The 25695-nt window shown below is 44.3% G+C and overlaps 1 protein-coding gene across 1 annotated transcript in view; it reads left to right on the top strand.

Moving 5' to 3' along the window:
* DNAI3 (dynein axonemal intermediate chain 3) overlaps positions 1-25695 on the top strand; it is a 1062540-nt gene that overhangs the window by 589664 nt on the left and 447181 nt on the right. Inside the window, exon 15 of the mRNA XM_078645562.1 lies at positions 11800-11950. Coding sequence (XP_078501688.1) covers positions 11800-11950 — 151 coding nt within the window. The remainder of the gene's footprint in view (positions 1-11799; positions 11951-25695) is intronic.

Here is a 25695-nt window from a genome sequence, read left to right as displayed (position 1 = left end):
TTTGGCTTCACGTCAGCCCCTTGGTGTTTCACCAAGGTTCTGAAACCAGTGATAGAATGTTTGAGGGCGTATGGTATACCTATGATAGTGTACCTGGGCAAGATGCTGATGATGGACCAATGCCTGAGTGCTCTGTCCTGCCACTTACAGATGGCTATGCATCACCTGCAGTTCTTAGGGTTTGTCATCAACCGTGCGAAGTCAAGCCTGGTCCCTTCATGCTCCACCACCTTCCTGGGGTTTATGATCAATTGAGTGGTGACTGCTTTCCTTTCAGATAAATTGCCAAAACCTGACAATAGGTCAGGAGAACACTGGCGAAACAGAGGACCTCCCTCAGCCAGACAGCCAAGATGGTAGGCGAGTTGCCATCATTAATTCAGGCAATTTTTTCAGGGCCCCTCCATTAACGAAGCCTTGAAACATTTGAAAGTGTGTCACCATTGTCGCAGCCTCACATACCTCCTGTACGTTCCCCTGTTAGACAAGGCCGGGGAGGAGCTCCAGTGGTAGGTTTCCCACATGGAGGCATGGAATAGTTGTGCCGTTTTTGCATCACAACCGGATTTTGTGATTGAGTTCGATGCCGACGGTTCCAGTTGGGGGCTGGTTGTAGCAAAGTCACCGCTGGCACATGAACTGCCTGGAATTCATGGAGGCTTCTTTGCTGTCAAATGTTGGACCAGGGACCAGGTACAATCTTGGCGTCCTGCTGAAGAAGGACAATGATGCGGTGATCCCTTATATCAATGATCTGAGATGTACACTGTCCATGGCCCTCTCTGATCTTACTAAGAATTCTTGGGAGTACTGACTCAACTACTGTGTTTCAGTAAGGGCAGAACACTTCCAAGAGTCGGCCTACCAAATGTCGGACTGGCACTCCGCCTTCTCCGGGATTCAAGCCTGTGGAGGCTTTTCCAGCAATATTCCAAGTCCTTTCCTCCCTCTGGGGACTGTTCATGATCAACTTGTTCGCATCCTGGCTCAATCATCAATTTCCCTGGTACTTCAGCTGGAGACAGGACCCGGGAGCAGCGGTGACCAATGCTTTCCTCCAGGATTGGTTGCTGGAGCAGGGTTATACCTTTCATTTGGCTAACAGCTCAGGTGCGCAGGCCAAAGGCAGATGTTGGATTGATCACCCCAGTGTGGAAGTGTGGTTTCCAGTTCTGATGGAACTTTCTTGGGCATCTCCAACTTATCTACACCAGTATCCTCATCTTCTCAGGGATCCATCCGGGAACCTTCACCATCTGGTGGTGAGTGGCAACCTCCTGTTGATGGCCTGAAGGATTACAGGTCAAGATGGCAAGTCCCTGGCCTATCGAGAAATGCAGCGGACCTCCTCTCTCGAGCTTAGGCGATGTTACCGCCAAGCGGTATTGATGGGTGGGTTGGTGTCTGCAACAGAGTCTGGATCCCGTGGGGCAGAATTTGTTCACATCTTGACCTCTTTAGTGGCAGGAGGAATGGCCAAACGATCAGCCAATACATTTAGATCCGCGATTTCCACGGGCCAATAAAGTGATTGAATGTTCATCAGTGAGAGAACATACTCTGGTTTAAAAACTGCTCTGCTGCATTAAACTAAAGTTATAAACCTCCTGCCCTCATGGCCAAATAACAGATAGCTTTCCCGTAAACAGTTGTTGGCTAAACTGGCATTCTGCATTGCTTGATCTCCTGTAGGAGGGTAAAAGATGTCAGGGCCCTACAGGAAGATCCTTTACTCAAGATGGAGTCATCTTCATGTCCTTAGACAGACTAAATGTCATTCCTAGGTGATCTCCTATCCAGCCTTCCTAGAGGTACCCAAATTGTGCATCATCAGGTGCATCAAGGCCTATGAAACTAGGACGGTGGAGCTTTGTCTCCACAGGGAGAAGCAACTTTTGAATGGTTTGAGGAAACCTTTCCAAGCAGTCTCCTCGCTGACTATCGGGAGATGGTTGACCACAAGGTGTTTGGTGTGCACTCCGTTCGGGGGGCAATGTCCTCAAAAGCTTTTGCTTTAGGAGCCCACTTGGAGGACATTTTAAAAGCAGCTGACTGGTCTTTGGATTCTATCTTCAAATGGTTTTATTTCAAACCAGTCTCCTCCATTGCAGCTCTGGTGGTGTATAAGCTTTAAACTAGCCTAATCCTCGCCTCTGGGTCCTGACATATGTAACGGAAAGTTTCAATTCTGTTCAGGACTTAGAGGCAAGGATTAGCCCTCCCTCTCATGAATGATGACCCACAAGGGTTATTGAACCTGCTTATTGCAGTAAGGAAAGTTTCCTGATGTTATTTTAAGTCTTTGAATAAAGATTTGCTGTATTGAAAGGCTTCATGCTTGCTTGACTTTGATTTCACCTGCTTTCATCTTTTGGGAATATTTTTCCCGGGTTAACCAGTGGTCTCTTAAAAACAGGTGTGTTTTCTTCCAGTAGGAACTTTCACAGTCGGCTTGGTTGCGGGAAGAAAGAGGGCAACAGATGAAGGACAACGCAGGTTATACACCATGGCAGCTTCTGATTGGACATGAAGTTATTTGTTTGTGAACTTCATTGTTTCCTGGGGTTATTTTCAATGAAGCTTTTTTTCCAGGATGTTGTTGATAGTTAACATGGCTGCTGTGCAATAAAATAAAGAAAGAAGAGCATAATTCTCACCTCGGAGTCCTTAATATAATTGAAGCTTTCTGTTACGACAGCTAGGAAATTTTAATTTGCATGCAGATCTACCAGGATATGGCAACTCAAAATTAGGGTGTAAGTGATTAATAAAATCATTTGAGTTTTTCAGCCCTTTAACCTGTTTCTAACGTAGGCATCAACCATGTTTATCTAACTCTCCAAATGAAAGGTGACTGGTAACGTTTTTCAACATGCTTTTTACACTTAATAGAAAGAATAGTTAAATAGGAAATTGGCTCCCTTTAGTTATTTCTTCTTTCCAGGCACCATACTCAGTCCTGTGACTGCCAGTGTGGACTGGGAAGCACAGCAGCCCTTGTATAAAACAGTATTAGCACCACATCTCACCTAGCGAGAGGCAGCACTTAATTTATAAACTATGGAGCGCTGGTGCCCAACTTTTTGCTGATCCCCAGCAATAAGTGGGTGGTGCCCACCAGTAACCACTGGCTCAAGTAGTACAAAGCTTACCCCTATCTTGGGGAGTTGGGGTCTGGTGATTCTCTTCTTTGAGTGAATTTTGGGGAAATGCACATATAGCGTGATTGCAGCACAGTTTTAAAGATGCATCTGTTTGGCTAAAAAGCCTTTGGTTGAACCGGCAAACGGGAAACTAATGAATGTTCCAGTGTTCTAAGATCTTCTACCTCTTTGAGAAGCTATACTTCTCTTTTGAAGCAAAATATGTATCTGTAAATATGTTGGCCTGATGTAAAACACTGTGTACACATGTGGCAAACAAATGCACTGCTGAGGAAGCAGTGTCTTTCTGACACAGTGGGCCTACTGGTAAAAATTCCAATTGAAAGTCTTATGCCAAGAAAAATAGCACCTACAAGTATTGTGCCAGGTCACAGTGCAAGTCATATTTCCAGTGGCAATTACACCCTCCGGTGTTGCTAAAATAATACAGGGTTTGGCCAGTTTGATTAGAGTATTGATCAATAGATTTCTGGTTAATTTGAAAGACTGGAATGCTAGAAAAGGTTAGCCTTTTCCTTATGGCACAAATCGTCTCATTGTGGAAATTGACTGTTCTGGTTGCCAGGGTGTACTGAAACAAAGTACCTCCGCAGAGTTACCTATTGTCACGTACCTATCTTTGTATGAGCACTGCAAAGAATACTCACAAGACCCTAAACACACCACCCAAAGAACAGAGAACTTATCACACCTAACATAACCTTATATATACCGGCCATAAAGGCCTGCTCCAGCGTCGGTGAGGGCCTTTAACACTTTAAGAAGGGAGCGGGACTTTAATGGTCGGTATAGCCCAGCTACAAAGGGTTATAAGGCTATTAGTACATTCGGCCACTAAAGGGCAGAATGTTCTAACAAATAAAACAAAGCCTTCCAGAACCCGAGGAGATTGGAATCCCCTCCAAGAGGCCTTTGTTCAAACAACATTGGAATGTTGCTCTGCTGGCTTTTACCGGCCCGTAGAACCACGGAGCACTCCATTGTCTGCAAAGGAGTGCTCCACAGTCCAATGTTCTAATCCCATATACATCATTGTTCTGTGAATCCCCTCATTCTTGACTGAAACTTGAGAAATGTGGAACACAGGTACTCAGAAATCCAGCTAATATTAATCCATGATCACTGGACTTGGCACTGTATCAACTTCAACTTTTCCAAAACGATATAAAACAAGCACATGGAGAAGCAACAAGGAAAATGATAAAAGGATGTATCAATGCAACAAAACACAACAGATGTCCTTCATTGATGTGAAAAATGTCCTGTTTTGATAAGTCTTCTTGACACGATGATACAAGTGAACAGCCAATATTCTCAATAAAGGATAACCAATGAAACAGCCAAGAAACAGCCAATGCGTTTCGCCCGATGCGGGCTTCCGCTGGGCAGAAATATTAGGAATTGACAGCAGTCACACTATTTGGATCCCAAAAGGTAAAATACGTAGGCAAGTAAGCTTATTTATATATGTGTCCTATATAAATATAGCGTCGAGAACAACAGAGAATGGAGGACGTAACTTGAACGGGATGCAAGTTCAGACAGAGGTTTCCTTAAACTACGTACTGAATAAGTCTTTAGTTTTCTTTCAAACGTTATTAGAGTTGCGCAATTGAGGTGCATGCTGTAATATGCAACACGCCCAATAAGTATTTAATTATAAAACGTCCCCATTTCATCCGACCAGTATATACTCTCGTTTTCTGTCAACCGGATTTTGCGCCATGTGTATATATAGGTGGCACAACAGTTAATACCTTACTGCCTTCCTTTTGCTAACTTTTCAAAAACACCTGCAGCTAGCGTGATCTTTAAGTGCTGGTTTCATGAATGCACATCTCTAGTGCTCCCCCACATTTATTGACAACCTGTCAACCATTGTGTTAAAGTAATTCTATATGAGCCTTAACTTCATGGAGCCTGGTAAAATGTAGTCGGATCGCAATTACAATTGGTGTGATGATTAAAGTATCCAATATTTACATGGTGGGATATAGATCTTCGTTAAATTTAGACAGGTCAAACCTGGTAGAATTTAAGAAAAGGACAAGGACTGGTATTTGCCTAGATGTGCGGTTTTAAGTGCAGCAAGCACCAAAATCTGCACGTTGTTCCCCATTAGTCAAAGTAGGCAATAATTATCACAGCCGATTTTTATCCAATGGTGCTATAATCCGCATTGTCGCAATGAGGCCCAATGTAGTTTTTGTTGTTGAAGGCATACTACCAACTTGGACCTAAATTATTTTCCTCCAAATTACATTATTACAATACAGTGAAGAAGCTACACTCTTCCAGTCGATCTTTGCTGCAGAAATTACCTTTCCATTGGATTGCTACCAGTGGTAAGGAGTTTGGTATCTAATTTGCTTAGCTTTGTAACTTCTTGCCCGCATAGTCTTTGTTGGACCTGGCCCTTTTGGCAGGTTCACCCCTAAACTTTTTGCTTTTTCCTAGCCTGTTTCTGGAACCTGGTGTTGGTGATTTTAGGCCTTTGCGCACTTTTTCACTGTGGTACAGTGTAAAGTGTGTGAGCTCTCTGTGTATGTATGGTGAGTGACCTGCCCTCCCATAGGAATGAATGGGGAATTTGTATGCCCATGGTAGTTCCTGATGTGTGGGGAGTGCAGGGTCGAGTTTGATATGTGCGAACTCGTGAGATTGAATGCTGCGTAATGGTGTATGCGGCATGGTTGTGTGTAGTCTAGAAGTGCCACTTTGAGAAGTTGGCATATTTGTGTAATTTGTGCCTGGCGTGTGATTGGCTGGTGAGCCTAGCCCAGAGTGCCTGGGCCTGCTTGTGGATTGACTGTCTGATTTGAGGGTGACAGGGGCTGCAGAGCCCCAGGAGGTTGTCTGAGTCAGCCCGTGGATGAAAGGCAGCATCTGCTGCCAGGGAAGTGGGAGGAGATCGCACCTGATAGTGAATGAGGCTGTGCCTGCCTGCAACAATGCTGGCTCCACCTCCCCGCTTGGCGACTGTCACCTCTGTCCCTGACACTGAAGAGAGTTCCCTATAACCAGTTCTAGCTGATTCTCACACTGCCTGCACAAAGACTTCAAAGACTTTTCTGTGTATAAGAAGAGCTGTGTCCCCTTCCAAAATGTTCTTGTTTCTGACTTGAATCTACCAGGGGCGGGCGCTGCCCAGCCCCTGGATGCCTGGAGGACTTCTGGGGGATCCCTCTGCCTTGCCTGGGCTGAGGGGGGGACTTTGCTTTGCCCTGGGATCCTTTGGACCTTCTTCCTGTCCCCCCAGGACTTTGCCGGACTTTTTCTGATTCCCCTTAGCGCCTGGGAGCGCTTTGTCCTGCTTCCATGACCAGGAGGGAGCCCCGGAGGAAAGGTGGTGCTGTGTGGGGAGGTCGGGAGACCACCCCGCCTCCCCGGGTGGTCGAAGGAAAGTGCTGCCGTCCCCCGGCGAGGAGGGGACGAGAGAGACAGAAGACGCCGGCCTGAGTGATGGCGCGGGCCCCCATGCGCTTGGGAGAGCCCCGCGGTTCCTGCAGCCGACGAAGAGAGCTGGGTGAAGAGCGGAGGGGGCGCGAGGCACATTGCCCGTGCCTGCCCCCACCGCGAACACAGAAGGTGTCCTGCTGCCTGCCTGGAGGAGCCCCGCCAATGGAGAAGCAGCCTGGTGAGTGAGGGGCTGCTGGGGGAAGCTTCGGCGGGTGCTAAGTGCAGTGCGAGGCCCCGGATGCTGTTGGGGCAAGCAGGGCGGCCCCGGTTTGCAGAGGGTCGCCCCACCGTTGTAGAGCCCTGAGATAGGCTCTGAAGGGCATTTCTTTGTCTGAGGGCCACAAGAGGCCTTGGGGGTCATGACGATGTAAGGAGCCTGTGCGGTCCACGATGGTGGTGCAGTTAAGGGCGGCCCCGATTGGCAGCGGGTCGCCCCAACGTTGTAGAGCCCTGCGAAGGCTCTGAGGGGGCATTTCTTTGTGTAGAGCCCGAGGCTCCCTGTCCGCATTATTGTTTCACGAGCCCAGCGAGGCTCAAGGGGGCATAGTTGTTTTCAGAGCCTGTGTGGCTCCAACGTTTGACCAGTGTTTTTAGAGCCTATGTGGCTCCAACGTGGACACGAGTGTCTCCAGAGCCTGTGTGGCTCAGCAGTGGCGCAGTTTGCGCCTAAGGGTCAGTGAGGACCCTGTCGCAGTTTTTATTTCCCAGCTGCCCAGCAATTAGTGGGCAGCTGCACCGTTTAGGTCTGGGGATGTTCACAGGTGCCCAGCAAGTAGTGGGCACCTGCACCGTTTAGGCCCCTGACATTGAGACTCAGGGCGTCCTAGCCCCAACAAGGCCAGTTGGCCTAGGGACTGCCACAGGTGGTGGCTTATGTAAGTTTTGCGCAATTGTAGGGTTATTGCACCTCTGAATGTGTTTTCTTGCATCATGTGTTATTCCTGCATCATGTGATTTTTTGCACTATTGTATTGTTCTGGTACCTCTGAATGTATTTTTATTGCATCATGTGCTTTGTTCTTAACACCGCTGAATGTGTAGGTTTATGCATCATGTGTTTCCCTTTACTACTCCTCTGAATGTATATTTATGCATCATGGGTAATGTGTTCTTTCCTAGACCCCTAAATGCTGTGTGATACTTAGGTGGTTGTTCTTTTTAGTACAGGTGGTCCTAGTGAGGTCCTGGTCCCCTGAGTGACATTCTCCTAAGGTGTTTAGGGTTGCGTAGGTGGTACTTACCTGTTCCCAGTAGTTACTGGATGTGATTTATAACTGTTATTTTATATTCTTTTATTCTAATTTCTGACAATATTTCTATTTCTACTAAGGGCTGATTATGACAGTGGCCTATGTGGCCCTGTCTTGTAAATAATCCCTTGTGAATATTGCCCGTGCCAGTTGGCACAATGTACATGTGTGATTTCTATCTGATGTGGTTTTGACAATACAGAAGTTATTTTTATATAACCTTGTGTGGAGTTCCTTTTGTGGTGTGCCTAGGATGTTGTTGCTGTTGTGCGCTGGCGCAAATGCTTTACACATTGCCTCCGAGTTTAGCCTCACTGCTCGTGCCAAGCTACCAAGGGGGTGAGCAGGGGTTATCTTGGCGTGTGACCCCCTCGCCCTGACTAGAATGGTGGTTTCTGCCTGGCTTTGGCGTCAGCCTTAGCCTACCAGAAATAGCCAGTTCTAAAATGTCTTACAGATGGACCATGTCACTTTCTGCGAGTAATTAAAAACCTAAAGTTTTGCAGCCTGTAGGCTCTAAATAGTGGGTTTGCACCTGGTTGACTTTTGGGTGAGGCTTTCTCTCCAGTCTTTGGCTAATCACATAGTGCATAAATAAAAAAAATGAAATAGATAAGTTGAGAGTGACAACACCTTCTCCATGGCCTACATATGCCATAATGGTTACCGTAGAGACACTCATTCCTTCCTCCACTATGTATAGCAGAAGCAGCGTTCTGAAAGTGTCTGGACAACTGTTAGAAATTAGGTTTCTGGTTGGCTAGGGTATGCACCTAAGCCAGGCAGAACCCACCACTCTAGTCAGGGCAAGTAAGTTGCATACCAAAGATAACCTGTGCTCACCCTCTGGTAGCTTGGCGCACAGCAGTCAGGCTTATCATCAGAGGCAATGTGTAAAGTGTTTGCGCAACATAATCATACAATATCGCAATGAATGCACCACGAAAGAGACTCCGCACAGGGTTATATAAAAATATATTTATTGTAAATAACATAAGACCAAAACAACATGAATCATAAAACTTTACAAATTATCCAATTTGTTTGTAGATGCTTGTCACTTTATAAGCATATGCACACATGGCAGTCTCAGCTAGTACTGATTAGCAAGGCTAAAACTACATAAATACAGTGTACGCTTGTCAAAATATGCACATGTCAGAATAATACACTCTGTATTGCCAAACACGAGGTCACAACAATAGAAATCATATCATCAGTGCAGGTAAGGCATGGTCAGAGCAAATCTCTACCATTGCAGTAATATTGTAACAATTACATTCTTTTCCAGATATGCAAATCGAGAGTTCTTCTTCTACTGAAGGACACCAGCTCAAAACAAGGCCAATCACATAAATGATTGGTGACTTATCCAAGGTACAAGCATCCCAACATACGCACAGAGTACATGTCGGGCCTAGAAGCACATGTGCTTCTCTTAGAGCCCTTACAGTAACTTTATAGTGCCCTGGAGGATGATCCCGGTTGAGGATCGGCGAAGAAGCTCTGGGAGCGGGGAAGCTGATCAACACACTGCCCCCCCCACACCTCTTACAGCATATAGTTGGTGCAGGGCCCTTCCCAACCAGTCCATAGACAGCATTCAGCCAACCGAGGAATTGAGGGGGTTGGTAGCAGGGCTGTGGGCTGTCCTCGTACCTTAATGGTGAAGGCTCATTGAGCCAAAAGGGCCCATAGCATCTCAGTCCCAAACAGTGCTGGGCAGCAGGAGTTTTGGTGGCTGCCTTTGGGACCGGGGTCTGGGTTGTCGAAGGAGGTTGATTGGTACAGTGGCGGTTAGAATGGGCTGCACCACGTGGCTCAGGTGAGTTGAGACTGCTGATGACCCATGTATCTTCAAGCGCTCCCCTGATCCCCCTCACAACACATTGTTGTGGCCTTGTGCTGAGAGGTGCTGATCAGCACCAGTCCTCTCAGGCAGTTTTAACCTTCTCTAGGCAGCACTGGTTGGGACCCAACAGAGCACTAAGTCCAAAAGCAGAACAGGGAAGCCTGATCTCCTTGTGGAATACAATGGGTGTTCAGATTTTTAAAAGCTGATACTTGTCAGCTTCCACTTTGAGATTCTCCAGCGGCAGAATCCAACGTCAGTAGGGAAACGTGAGGTCTTTGATGAGCTTGAGAGTCAGACCTCATGAACCTGGGGCAAGCCAACAAGCCCTTAGAGAACACTTAGTGGAGCACACAAGGAGGAAGCAAGCCAGCATATTCAGGTTAATTGGAGAATGACGATCCAACCTGGCAGCACAGCAGCCCTCTTGGCAATTGACAGCCAGCAGCATCTAATTACAAGTGCATACAGTGCCTCTAGTAGTACAGAGTCAGAGAACAGCTGGCAGCAAGGCAACACACAGAAAAATAATCCAGTGAATCCTTTAGGCCGCCCAGCCGTTAGCAGGCAGCAGGGAAACAACAGAAAGGCAGTCTAGATGAGTCCTTTAAATGGTTCCAGATCCAAAAGTGCTCTAATGACATGGGTTTAGAGCCCCTGTACTTATACTCGGAAATGTATTTGATGTAGGGGTGACTTAAAAAAATCTCAGAAGTGCGCAACAATCCTTTTCAACCCAGAACTGGCTGCAGACATAAGTATGGGGGCAATCAGCCCTTTGTCTGAGGGCTGGACTCAGCCTATATAGATGAAAAGTGTGAACGTCTCTCTTTCTCCCAGTCCAAGAAGACCATCAATATGTAGATATAACCCTCTCACACCCAACCCTTCCTGTGTGATGGCTGTCTGGAAAGTAAGCACAAAGTGTAGCTGTCACCCAAGTCTAGACGTGGATTGGAGTCATGCTGCAAAGCACAAAGTCATAAGTATAGATAAATGCCCAATTTCTAAAACTGGCCTTACTAAAATGGTAATGTAAAATCCAAGTACACCAGTAAGCAGGATTTACCACTATAATTCTAAACTTACCAATCTTGGTAACACTACTCCTTTCAGGTCAGGAATTTCCACTGCAGTGTATATAAGGGAATTCCCAATGTTAGACTATGAGAGGAGTACTCCCAGTAGTGAGAACCAAAATAGGCTGTTTGTCACTATCATGACATGCCACACATAAAGGCACATATCCTACCTTTTACTTACACAGCACCCTGGCCATAAGGCTACTTAGGGCCTACCTTAGGGGTGACCTATGTGTAGTAAAAGGGGACTTTAAGTCTTGGCAACTGATTTTAAAAGGCAAGTTAATGTGGCAGTAAACTGTGCACGCATGCCCTGCAGTAGCAAGCCTGAGAGAGGTTTGAAAGGCTACACCAGTGGGTGGTGCAAGCAGTTTTGCGGGCCCACTAGTAGTATTTAACCTACAGGCCCTGAGTATATGGATTACCACTGTACAAGTTAATTACAAGTAGATTAGATCTGCCAAGCAGGTGTAACCCAACCACACCATGTTTCAGAGGAGAGAGCATATGCAATATAGTGCTGATTAGCAGTGGTAAAGTGCCCAGAGTCCCAAAGCTAACAAAAAAGAAGGTCAGAAAAATAGGAGGAAGAAGGCAACAAAGTTTGGGACAACCCGGCAAAAAAGGCCAGGTCCAACAACGACCCTGCACATAGGTGCATCAGAAAAGTTGAACGCATTAGGAGCACCTTTGCAAGGCCCACCAGTGGATCCATGCCTAGGTGTGGGCATGCCAGAAACAGCATTCTCCATCACTCCTCTAGGTACACCCCACACCAAGGATGCAATTCATTTCATGCCACCATGGTGCCACACTATGGATACATGCAGGCACCACCTTATGGTACACAGGGTCGCAACATTCGTACTCATAAGCTTCATTTGTTTCATCAGCTTTAATACTCTTGGTACAGTAGAAGTGCATTTTATTGTGTTTACTAGTTTTGTATGCCAGATTCATTTTTGTTTGCTTATAACTGTCTCTTTTTTCAGCTCAATTTTGTTTTGGGATATACGACCATCAAAACCTGCTGCAAAGTCACATCAAGAAAGGAGAAAAAATGACGACAAGCAGCTTGAGAATCCTCAAGGTGTGCCTACGACTTTCAAATACTTAGATCTCGCCTGGAAGCCTTTATTCAAGGTTTGTTATTTAATATATTATTGTGTGATTCTTAACAAATCGATTGACCAGAGTTAAATGGTGGTTAACTGGTTCATTTTGTTTCTTGTCGTTATGATAAAGTGGTTTAGAAGTGGTGGGCTACAGCTGTTAATGCTGTGTTCTTTTTAATTTCCTGCCCATCTGCTGTTCTGCAGACTTGTCTGGCATAAGTGATCTACATACACTTGGGGCAAAATAGCCTTTTTGGATTGTTTTCTTCCACTACAGTGGTCGTAAAGTTGGGTCTCCCTGCTATCTGTCAGCATATTACCAAGTGTTAGAAATGGGGTTTTTGGTTGGCTAGGGCATTCACTAAAGCCAGGCAGAACCCTCCACTCTAGTCAGGGTAAGGGAGTTTCACACCCAAGATAACCCATGCTCACCCCCTTGGTAGCTTGACCAGAGCAGTCAGGCTTATTCCTAAGGCAATGTTTCGCAACACACTCACACCAGTAACACAATAAATCCACACAATGATATATAACATTTTAAAATATATTATACATAAGCCAGAGACCAAACCAATATAAAACAGTGATTACTTTGCCAAGTAGGCAATTGTCAAAAACCCTCACAATGCGTGCAATTAAAGAATGACTGTTTTGTGGCAAAACATCATAAAAGACAACATTACAGTGCATACTATGCAGCTCCTGAGCGAGTATTTGTGATCCGCTCAATATAAGGCAAAACATGACATACATCATCACATCAGGGCATGTAATGCAACATACATCACCAAATATCACTAGCTTCAAACAGATTACTCAAAATTACCACCAGAGCATAGGAGACAGTGTACATGCCCTCCTATTACACATTATTCAGTACTTTAGGGCTTCCCTGTAAGGTGCAGGAGCCTCTGCGCTCCTTCTAGCAATATTATGGTGGTTGGTAACCTCAATAGGATTGGGACCTCCAATGAGGATTCATTCACAACCTGCCAGCTGAATCATGAATGCCACCATAGGCATGCTGCAAGGAGAGGGGGGAGACACACACACTTCCCACATTGGCAGTTAGACCTCGCTTGGTCCCCAGCATGCAGAATCACCAAAGGCAGATACCCACGAGCATGCGGTGCAGCCACCAAAACTCAGCCCCTCTGTGCAGGGAATTCAGAATGGATAACTACTCAAGTTCAGACGAGTCCTGGATCATTCCAGCTAGGTGAAAGCAACAGCCTGGAGTCGCTGCACGAGTCCCAGTGATCCCACGGTACCCCGCGGGTTTCCGATCTCAACCACCTTACCTTGGGCAGATTTCCCAACTGGAGGCATACTTAGGCACAATCCATCTCCCTTACACAAAGCACAGCAGCTAATGAGCTGCACCAGTCTTGGAAACTGCAGCGCAAAGCCTCTCCAGGCCCAAACGTTCACTGTTGTGGGAGGCAAACTTGGTGGTGGGTCCGGGTTCCCAACAAGGATGTACCACACTTCTCCTTGCACAGGGTAGTCTTCGCGACACTGGGGACCCCCGTCTTGTACTCCTCTCAGAGAGTGAGCTTGTTTTGCCTGAAGCAGAGCTCTGAATACCTTTAAGAACCAGAACAGCGCTAACCACATGCTAGTTTCTGACATCATGCGCTGCATGCACAGAAAGAATGAAGCGCTATCCATGTGCTAGCAGGAGGATGAAGGAGCACTCCAGCACAGCTCCCCACATGCTGGAAGTAGAACTTTTAGCCAAACGGGGAGGGGCACACCACCCAGTCCTTGGAGAACAATCAGGGAGCGCAGGAGCAGGGAACAAGCAGCAGGACAGCACATCAGTGTCCTTGAAGGGATGTATGACGTTACAACGCATACTTTTACAACGACTACCATTACAACGAATTTTTTACAACGCAAAAACTTTTACAACACATACCATTACAACGCAAGATTTTACAACGCAAGTACCTTTACAACGCATACCATTACAACGTAAATATTGGTAAGTATATAATATTTTTTTAATATAAATTATTTTAAATTATTAAAATATAATTAAATTTTATTTAATTGTATTTAATTAATTTAATTTAAATGTAATTTTAATTTATTTTTACAAATTAACCCTGTACCCCAAAAACCCAAAACTGACCCTGAACCCTAAAAATATTATTTTTAATTTAAATTAATTTAAATTATTAAAATATAATTAATTTTTATTTAATTACATTGAATTAATTTAATTTAAATATAATTTTATTTTATTTTTACAAATTAACCCTGTACCCCAAAAACCCAAAACTGTCCCTGAACCCTAAAAATACCCCTTTACCCAAAAACCCAAAACTGACCCTGAACCCTAAAAATACCCCTTTACCCAAAAACTGAAAACTGACCCTGAACCCTAAAAATACCCCTTTACCCAAAAACTAAAAACTGACCCTGAACCCTAAAAATACCCCTTTACCCAAAAACTGAAAACTGACCCTGAACCCTAAAAATACCCCTTTACCCAAAAACTGAAAACTGACCCTGAACCCTAAAAATACCCCTTTACCCAAAAACTGAAAACTGACCCTGAACCCTAAAAATACCCCTTTACCCAAAAACTAAAAACTGACCCTGAACCCTAAAAATACCCCTTTACCCAAAAACTGAAAAGTGACCCTGAACCCTAAAAATACCCCTTTACCCAAAAACTGAAAGCTGACCCTGAACCCTAAAAATACCCCTTTACCCAAAAACTGAAAACTGACCCTGAACCCTAAAAATACCCCTTTACCCAAAAACTGAAAACTGACCCTGAACCCTAAAAATACCCCTTTACCCAAAAACTGAAAACTGACCCTGGCCTGAACCCTAAAAATACCCTTTTACCCAAAAACTGAAAACTGACCCTGAACCCTAAAAATACCCCTTTACCCAAAAACTGAAAACTGACCCTGAACCCTAAAAATACCCCTTTACCCAAAAACCCAAACATATAATATTTTAAAAATAATTATATACTTACCAATACTTACGTTGTAATGGTATGCGTTGTAAAGCTACTTGCGTTGTAAAATCCTGCGTTGTAATGGTATGCGTTGTAAAAGTTTTTGCGTTGTAAAAGTTTCGTTGTAATGGTAGTTCATTGTAAAAGTTGCGTTGTAATGGTTGTTTCCCCCTTGAAGCAAAGTAGCAGTCCTTCTTGTGGCCCAGCGGGCTGCAGGTCAGCACAACAAGCAAGTCAGTCCAATGGCAGTCTATAGAGCCAGCAGTGTCTCATAACAAGTTCACAGTGTCTAAAATCATGGGGTTAGAGCTCCTGTACTTACACTCAAAGTCTTTGATTTTGTTTTCTCCCAATGTTTTTTTCACCTAATATTCATTTAATTTTTTATCCTTACCTGTAAGTCTATGTCTAAACCATGCATATCCTTTCGGTACGTCATGTGTACCACTTTGTACTCACCTTTTTTTGCAGCTCTTCTTCCAGACTCCCCTCCCGACCAATGTCCCTAGCTTGGAGATCCGTGCTCCTTTCTCAGGGAGTCACTCCTAAATATCCCTAGTTGGTGCTCTAGTAAGACTTTCCTTCTTTGCTTTATCTTCACTGACTACTCCAGCTTGCCAGAAAGCCCCCGGGTGTGCCCTTATTTAGAGGCATTTCTCTTCACATCACAGTCCGCTCACTCTACAGACTTTTCCCCTTATTTACACAGCCATGGTTTCACCTCCACACCATGAATATTTCCACACTGGATAATAATTTTAAAAATGTGTCTCTTTAAAAATCAAAGGGCCTATCCACCCACTCAAAGGCAAATAAAAGGAAAACTACCTCTTTAAATTGAAACCTGACATAATTTGACTACAAGAAACAAAAACTAATCATGAGGTACTTGAAGGTTTTGGGAGAAGTTGGATTGCCGACATCCTTTTATTTATTTATAAAATTTCTAAAGCGCACAAATACCTTCCGGTGTCTCGGCGCTCGGCGCTGCTCCTCTATGGAACACAAGAGGGGTTGGATTGCCATCTTGTTTTGCAATAATTCAGGCCTATCCACCATATCACTGTTGGCATATGACAATGGAAGATGGGTTCTTTAAACATTCGTAAAATATTTCGGCCACTTTCACGTTCTCAATGTATATGGTCCAAATACTGATCACCCCGATTTCTGAGACTCATTGACCCCCCCCCCTGAGCCAAACTCCAAGTGGGGATCTTGTCATCTTTGGCGGTGACTTCATTCTTCCCTTAGATGTAACCATCGACAGACTGTCCAGGTCTGCTAGTCAACCTTTTAGGTCACACAGGTTATTACACAAACTATGCTCTAGATTTGGCCTACTAGACACTTGGAGACTACAACACCTGGACACTGGAGATTATACCTTTTTTTTCATCCCTCACAATGCTTACTCCAGAATGGACTATTTATTGATTTCCAAACCCCATGTCCATCTGATAGACCAGACAGACCTTCTGACAAGGCTAATCACTGACCACTCTGTCATTACCCTCTCCCTCACCGGTGCAAATGTGTATACCCCTAACAAGATTTGGAGGTTACTCCAGTATTGGAACTTTCATAGATTTACATGCTTGAATCATTCCCCGTCGTCATGATGGGATTCCTCGGTACTTAAAATAGTAGTAGTCATCATAGTAGTAGTAGTAGTAGTAGAAGACATAAAATTTGTCATAGTACACTGATAGGTATAGACTAGAAAGACCTAGATCTCTTAGTTTAATAACCTATCATAGTCATTATTAAAGAAGGGACCGAAGTTATACCCCAGCCAATCAGCATCAATCCCCCTCTAGAACACTCCTGAGGGAAGCTCAGAACCTTGGATTTTCTACTGCATGTTGTGCTACAGGAACCTCCTCTGAGCTCTGCTTAGCTTTCTCATCTGAAGGAAAATTTGGACTTCTCTCCACAGGAAAGTAAATTTATATAATCGTATTTGTTAATAAGAGAGTTAATCCTCCTGTTTATCTTTTGGTGGGTCTTTAACATAACTGGGCCATGTCTGACAAGGCTAATAAGGCTCTCTTCAGAGAATGTGCCACTTGCTTGAAAAAGAGGCTTTACATTGATGATCCTCACAAAAACTGAATTTACTGCCTGTAGCAATCTCATAGGGTGTCAGACAGCAAGATTTGCCAGACTTTTTCAAATAAAACCCTCAGAGACAGGGAAGGACGTCTTCTCATCTGGCTCCAGAAATTGCACATCAGATCCGACCCAGTGTCAGACTCCGAGAGTGACCAGTCTACCTCTTCAAAAATCTCTGTAAAGAGGGTAAGGGATTTGTCACAGTCTGATAAAGAGCCTGCCAGAAAATGCACCATCCTCTCACAATTCTTCCTCTGAGCGCAAAGGTTCTCACAAAAAAAAGAACAGCCATCGACCGTCTGAACCAAAACACCTCCTGCGGAACTTAAACTGACTTTCAAAATACCTACTACTGACATGCCGTCGGGGAGTTCCCAGTCAGTGAAGAAAAGTATTTCAGCTCTGTCGACGATTAAAGGCTGCACTTCTGGCACGACAACATCGACATCTTGCTCTATGGCTCTCTCATTGTTGACGACGTCCTTGACATCGTCGACACAAGGTCTGATTTCGTCGAGCATTTCTTTAATACCATCTAAAGAGGTGGAAACATTGTCGATGAAGCACTTGTCATTGAAATTGAAGTTGGAGGTCATCGTCGTCATCACCATCATCGACGAGAAAGTCGACGGAGAGATCAACGAGATTGCAGCTGTCGGCAACACCATTGCCGTCGTCGGGCACGCCACAGTTGCCGTCGACGAAGATACAGGCACCAGCATCGACGAGCTCTTTACCATCAACAACACCACAGGTGTCGACGAAGTCTCTTCTGTTGATGAAGTCATCGCCGTCAACGACAAAACCTACAGCAAGTAAATTAAAAGGAGTGGAAGGGAAGACACCGTTGTTGAGGCAACCGTCGACGCAATCGTTGATGAAGATTGTGTCTGCTGAGCTGATTATGCCAAAAAAGACACTGGGGTCAGAAATGACACCAGAACAGACCTCACCCAGTAAAATTACTCCTCTATTACCCACTCATCTTTTAGAGGAGGGAGATTCTGAGGAAGAAGAAGGTCCTTTTGGGGATGCATATAGTTCATCAAAGTTGCACGTTAAGTGCCAACCAGATGATGATGATGATGATGATGATGACCAGCAATACTATAGTCAAGCCAATTTTACCCAATCTGAACAACATCAGCAGTATCATGAAGAAATGATCACAATGCCATTTGCATTTCTATCTGATCTGCAATGTATGCTGCAGGACTATCTGCAGTGCTTGCCATCTTCAGAGCTGACTATTATCACTGCACATCCTCAGGTGACATCGCCAACTCGAATAAATGCTCCAACTTTCGGTTCCGAATATTTAATCTGTTCCTCTCCAGGAACCGGCCTCTTCGGATGAAGAATGAGAACTTCATGATACTCCCTCAGAATAAGATGACTACAGGATGTCTTCACCTGCCTCACCAACACCTTCTCTGGTAGATTCTCCAGCAGAGGATATTGGGGGATTTCACAATTTGTTGGAGCGTGCAGCGAAAAGGTTTGCTATACTAATGCCCTCCAAGCAAGCATACTGTTTCTTATATAATTTCAAAGAGCCATTTCGTAAGTCTGTCAGAGCTATTCTTATAATTCATTCTATCTGGGAGGAAGGTTTTAGAATAATGAAACACCCTGCCTCTGTGCCAGCAGTGCTCCCACGTCTGGATACAAAATATAAGACCACTGATGACTCCCCAGCGTGCCTCACAGGACACCCAAAACCAGACTCAGTGGTGAAGCAGGCCACTCTACGCCACTCAAAAAATCCTGCAGCGCCTCTTTCTGTGCCTCTGGACAGAGAGGACAGACGTCTAGATTCTATTTGGAAAAAGATTCTCGGTAATGTCAGCTCTAACAGTAAAGGCAGGAAACTCGTTGGCGATCTTAGGGCGCTTTGATCGCCAGATGCGGTCAGACATCGCTTCTTATATTGACCAACTGCTGGAAGATGTTACAGAGGAGGCAAAAAAGATATTGCATGAAGGAGAGAGAGCATCCAATGAAATATTAGATTCAGCCTGGAATGTTGCTGTAAAAGGTTTTAGACAACTAACTAGAGCAGCAGGGATGGCTTAAAACCACATTATTTTGTCATGAGGTTCAAAACAAAATATTAGACCTTCCATATGATGGAGAAGCTCTTTTTCAGCCATGTAGAGGAAGCCCTTAAAACCATCAAGACGGATATAGATAATGCCAAGTCTTTGGGGATGCTGCAGTTCAGATAAGCTCCTTTTAGAGGGTCAAAGAGTAGATGTCAACCCTCCTATAGAGGAGGATATCAACAATTCCTTTATCCGGCATATTCTTCGATATCCCAGTAATACTGACCTAAATTCCAGCAAAGACAGCCACCTCAGACAACCTGTGTCAGAATGAATAGAGGAAAGACATTATGGGCCGCAAGGATACTAGCTGCTGACAATCATATACCTCAGGGTCCTGCTCCAACTCTCATTTCCCCAAGCTCAACTCAATTGTTTCAGTCTCATCCTGCCCGCCAGGGAGGCAACATATCCTTTTCCCTCCACCAGTGGCAAACCATTACTACAGACCACTGGGTTCTGCGCCTAGTACAATTTGAACACACTCTAGAATTTATCCAAAAACCACCTACAACCCCTCTGCTAGCCTCCCACCACAAGCATCTCAGGGCTCTTCAGCAAGAAGTAAAGAACATGCTGTACAAAGGGGTGAGAGAGTAGATTCCATTTTCAAGCAGGGGCATAGGTTTCTACTCCTGTTTCTTCTTAATCAGAAAGAAGTTAAGGCAGTGGCGGCCAATTTTGGACCTTCAAAACCTCAATCTGTATTTGAAAAACAATGTTTCAGAACGATAACATTACAAGAGGTACTGAAGCTCCTGAACCAGCACGGTTTCATGACAACATTAGACTGCCAAGATGCCTTCTTCCATATACCTTTTCACCCAAAACAATGAAAATACATGAGATTTGTGGTAGCCGGGTGCCACAACCAGTTTAGAGTGCTCCCATTTGTACTGAAGTCTGCACCCAGGATTTTTACAAAGTGTCTGGCTCCGGTTGCAGCACTTCTTAGACAACAGCAACACCAAGTCTTCCCATATCTAGACCACTGGCTCATCAAGGCACCATCTGAGCGGAAGCAAGAGCGTCCACAAAGGCCTGCACAACTCTCTTCAAAAGTTTGGGTCTGACTATAAATCAACAGAAATCCAATCAGAATTCGTCACAGAAGATTTTCTTATTAGGAGCCCAGCTGGACACGGTCTGCTTAAAAGCATATCCTGCAGAGGAAAGTCAGCGGCAATTTCTAGTTCTGGCAAATTCCATCAAAAGAAGAAAGTCTCTTTCGGTCCGACTTTTCAAATACCTTTCAGGGATGATGTGGTCATGCATACCACTGATCCCGTTTTGTCGTCTCAGTATGCGCCCATATCAGGAGGAGCTGGACAAACAATGGGTACATTCAGTAGGCTCCTTCGACGACATCGTCAGAGTAGCTTCACGTATGGTGAAATCCCTAGAGTGGTGGTTAGACAAAAAAAATCTATCGTTAGGGATGTCCTTGCAACAAGAGGCAGCACAGTTAGTGATCACAACAGATGCGTCCTTAGAAGGATAGGGAGTTTACCTCCAAGAGCTCCAAGTAAGCGGCAGGTGCATCAGGCACAAACTCAATCCCACATAAATTTGCTAAAGCTGAAGGTGGTGCATCTAGCCCTCCAGGCGTTTCTTTCCAGGATACGAAATTCATCAGTGCTAGGCCAGGAGGACAATACCACAAAATATCACCATCTCTCCAAGGAAGCTCAAATGTTGTGGGAATGGGCAATAGATCACAGAATCTGCCTCCGAGCAGAACATGTTTCAGGACGACAGAACACGATTGTGGACACACTAAGCAGGCTTACCACTTCATATCATGAATGGGAGCTGCACCACCAAACCCTGAGGAACATATTCCTGCGCTGGGCACACCAGACTTGGACCTGTTTGCAACTCCCAAGAACCACAAAGGCCGGTACTATGCAAGTTGGCATCGCCAACAGGGGTCATGGGGGAATGCCTTTTCAATTGCATGGTCCGGCATCTTTGCTTATGCTTTTCCACCCATTCCTCTTCTTCCAAGAATCCTGCGGAGGATGAAGATCGAATCATGGAAACTGATCCTCATTGCTCTGGCATGGCCACGTCAGCACTGGTACACAGAACTGCTTCTTCTATCGCAGGTATCACACTTCAAACTTCCAGTGTTTCCCGGTCTCCTGCCCATGAACCAGGGGCATATACTACACCCGGACCTCAGAAATCGGCATTTGTCAGCTTAGCTCCTAAATACAATGAGTTCCGGCACCTAAACATTTCCAGCAAGTGGCGAAGTATACTAGCCAAAGCTAGGGCAGACAGTACCAACAAAATGTACCGCCTCTAATGGAAGCATTTCTGCATCCAGTGTCATCGGGAGGGTTTACATCCACCGTCATCCTCTCCAGAGCAGATATTACTTTACCTCCTGCATCTTGCAAAATGAAGTTTGGCGCACAGCTCAATAAAGGTTCACTGAGCGGCCATTTCCTGTTACAGAAGATCATTGTCATGTTCACTTCTGTGGTCATCTAGAATATTTAAAAAGTTCCTCAACTGGCTTTTTCATGTGTTCACTCCTATAAGACCTCCACTGCCATCCTCGCAATGGAACAAGGTTCTTTCACAATTAATTAAACCCCTTTTTGAACCAATTCACACTGCGGAAATCAAGTTCCTGTCATGGAAGTTGGCTTCACTACTTGCCTTGACCTCAGCCAGACGGGTCAGTGAGATCCAGGCTTTTGTAATAAAAGAGTCTTTCTTGCAATTTAGAGCAGATGGAATTCGGCTCTGAATGAATCCAAAATTAATTCCCAAGGTTCCATCTGACTTCCACCTCAACAAACCAGTGGTACTAAAGACTTTCTTCCCGAATCCAACATCGGCGAGAGAAACCTTTGCATTTATTGGACATCAAATGTTGCCTAACGTTTTATCTAGATAAGACAAAAGCTTTAAGCAAGACCTCTCAACTATTTGTTGCATAAAGCGCACCAAAGAAGGGTTTCCCACTCTCTAATCACCGTATTTCCAGAGGGTTTGCAAGTGCCATACAATTTCGTTATCACAAAGCAGGCAGACCTCTGTTTGCAAGAGTCCTACCCCATTCCACGAGGTCTGTGGCAACACCTACAGCTTTATTTGCGGGAGTGTCACTTCCTAAAATTTGCTGTGCAGCAATCTGGAAGAATAGACACGTATTCATCTGACAATACTGCCTGGATTCTGCAGTTCTCAATGATACAGCGGTGGGTCAAGCAGTACTTCGGCATCTGTTCCATTAAGGTGAGCCACCCCTGTCTACCCTCCTACCTTTTTCAACTGTATCACATTTCCATATGGTAAACTTGTTACTATCTTTAAGGCTTAAGGAAGTTCCTTTTACTGTTACTGTTATGGTTATGTATTGTATACTGTTTGGTGACTGCTTGCAGGTTACACTGTTTCAGATTCCTGTTTAGCTTTCAAGACTATGGTAAATGTGCTACCAATTGCTTGCTAATCTGATTCAAGCATGTGAATCTATGAAAGTTCCAATACTGGAGAAAAAATAAGTTACTTACCTGTAACTGTAGTTCTCCAATCTCTGCTACTTAATATGCATGTATCGTGAAGAGGCTGCCATAAGGCCAGATACTATGTGCAACTGCTGGTGTGGTGCTTATGGTATCGATCGGGTGCAAAAGTAGATATGCCTTTAGGGGTTTCCAGATATCCTGAGGATGCAAAGTGAGGGGAAGGAGTTCTGCATATGTGAATGTTTGTTCCTGCCAAAATATCATGTCACTGATCCATTCCTTAAATTTGCGTGCCCTGCCCTGACCCCATCTGCATGCTATTCTCCTCTTAGCCAGCATGAGGCCAAATGATACAAATTTCCGATACGCTACAACCAGATTCTCTGTGTACCCTAATAGGGTCGGCAAGGAGGAAAGCTGGAGTTACAGTGAAGTCATCTGCTCCAATGCTGCAATCACCTGTCGCCAGTAAGCCTGTACAGTGCAGCAATCCCAAAGCGAGGTGCAGGAAGTCCGCAGCCTCCATGCCACACCCGTCTCATTTGTCATTATCGCGTAGTTTATATCTACGCATTTTGACCGGAGTGTAGTTAGTGTGGTGCAACATTGTAAAATGTGGGTATACAACCATTACCACGCAACTTTTACAACGACCTACCTTTACCACGCAATTTTTACAACGCAGGATCCATTACAACGAAGTACCATTACAACGCATGTATTTACAACGCAGATACCTTTACAACGCATACCATTACAACGTAAGTATTGGTAAGTATATAATTTTATTAAAAATATTATAGGTTTGGGTTTTTGGGTAAAGGGGTATTTTTAGGGTTCAGGGCAAAGTTTGGGTTTTTGGGTAAAAGGGTATTTTTAGGGTTCAGGGTCAGTTTTGGGTTTTTGGATAAAGGGGTATTTTTAGGGTTCAGGGTCAGTTTTGGGTTTTTGGGTAAAAGGGTATTTTTAGGGTTCAGGGTCAGTTTTGGGTTTTTGGGTATAGGGGTATTTTTAGGGTTCAAGGTCAGTTTTGGGTTTTTGGGTAAAAGGGTATTTTTAGGGTTCAGGGTCAGTTTTGGGTTTTTGGGTAAAGGGGTATTTTTAGGGTTCAGGGTCAGTTTTGGGTTTTTGGGTAAAGGGGTATTTTTAGGGTTCAGGGTCAGTTTTGGGTTTTTGGGTAAAGGGGTATTTTTAGGGTTCAGGGTCAGTTTTGGGGTTTGGGTAAAAGGCTATTTTTAGGGTTCAGGGTCAGTTTTGGGGTTTGGGTAAAAGGGTATTTTTAGGGTTTAGGGTCAGTTTTGGGTTTTTGGGTAAAAGGGTATTTTTAGGGTTCAGGGTCAGTTTTGGGTTTTGGGGTAAAGGGTTATTTTTAGGGTTCAGGGTCAGTTTTGGGTTTTGGGGTAAAGGGGTATTTTTAGGGTTTAAGGTCAGTTTTGGGTTTTTGGGGTACAGGGGTATTTTAAGGGTTTAGGGTCAGATTTGGGGTTTTGGGGTACTGGGGTACAGGATAAAAATTAAGAAAAATTAAAATTAAATTCCATTAAATTAAATTAATTAAATTAAATTACATTAAATTAAATTAATTAAATTAAATTAAATTAAATTAATTTAAATTAAATTATAATAATTTTAACTAATTTACATTTTAAAAAAATTATATACTTAAATTAATTTAAATTAAATTATAATAATTTTAATTAATTTACATTTAAAAAAAATTATATACTTACCAATACTTAGGTTGTAATGGTATGCGTTGTAAAAGTATAATCGTTGTAAATACATGCGTTGTAATGGTACTTCGTTGTAATGGATCCTGCGTTGTAAAAATTGCGTGGTAAAGGTAGGCGTTGTAAAAGTATGCGTTATAACGTCATACATCCTATAATGTGTGATGCGTACGCGACTGCTAGATGAGATTTGTTCTGTCTGAATGCAACAATATGTCCATTGCTTCTCAGTGATTTCTTTACCCATCTCAGCAATCCACTTGTCTCTAGCAGCAATGGGTTGAAGCCGGGTTGGTGTATAGGCTATGGTTTAATGTAGAAACTAAATGTGAGGCAGTGTCATTGCGTAATATTGTGAGCTGTGGGGCGACCTCCTGAAGCTCCAGTGGGTATGTAGGGGTGAATTCTTTAATACCTTGTCGCAACCGGACATAGAGAAAAATATCCATTGAGAGGGTGATTGTTTTGAAAACAGATGCTGCAGTGTACGGAATTTTCCATTTAAATAAAGATCCCGCAAGTGAATCGTATTTAGCTTTAGTTTTTTAAAAGGCGCCTTCCTGTAAAACCGGCATCCAAAGGTGGTACACCAGAGGAAGTAAAGGTGAGTGTAACATGGGGGCTTGTAGACTTCTGGCAATGTGTTGCCATGCTTTCACCGTGCAGACGACAGATGTCAGGTCAGCCTCTCGAGGCACGGTTGAGGTCAATATGGCACCCTCCAGCGGTATTGAACCCACCAGCAAATGATCTGTCGCCACTTGCGGCATGTATTTAGAGGGATGGAACCAATAGTGGGCATAGTGGGCCTGTGCACACAGATAATAAAGCTCAAAGTTGGGGATATCAAACCCTCCCTAGGAATATGGTAGAGCGAGTGTGTCCCACTGTAGATGTGGCTGTTTGCCACCCCAAGTCAGTCATATCAGTTCCAAGCGAAGTGCGGAGATGAAATGTCTGCCCTGGTCATATGGAATATTTAAAAAAGGTATAGTAGTTTGGGGAGGACGTTCATTTTTATGAGGGAGGTGCGTCCTGCCATGGAAAGTGGGAGAGCAATCCACCTCGTTCTACTGCTTGTGGTGTTTTCCAATGCCCTGCTGTAGTTGAGACGCATCAGCTCCTCTCGAACAGTTGTGATGTGTATCCCAAAGTATTTCACTTCAGCAGTGCACCACTCTATTGGGACCCCAGGGGTGAATGCCATCACCGAGGCAGTGAGATGGAGAATCTGAGACTTTTCCCAATTGATATGGATTCCGGAGCGCCCCCCCCGACTCCCACAAACTCCTGCAGTAATGGATTGAGATTATGATGTGGTTCTCTAACATATAGGGTGATTTTGTCTGCATAAACGG

The sequence above is a fragment of the Lissotriton helveticus genome, chromosome 1_1, assembly GCF_964261635.1.
Source record: "Lissotriton helveticus chromosome 1_1, aLisHel1.1, whole genome shotgun sequence".
Taxonomy (NCBI): domain Eukaryota; kingdom Metazoa; phylum Chordata; class Amphibia; order Caudata; family Salamandridae; genus Lissotriton; species Lissotriton helveticus.
Note: the sequence above shows the minus strand (reverse complement) of the source record. Positions and strands in the feature narration are given on the sequence as shown.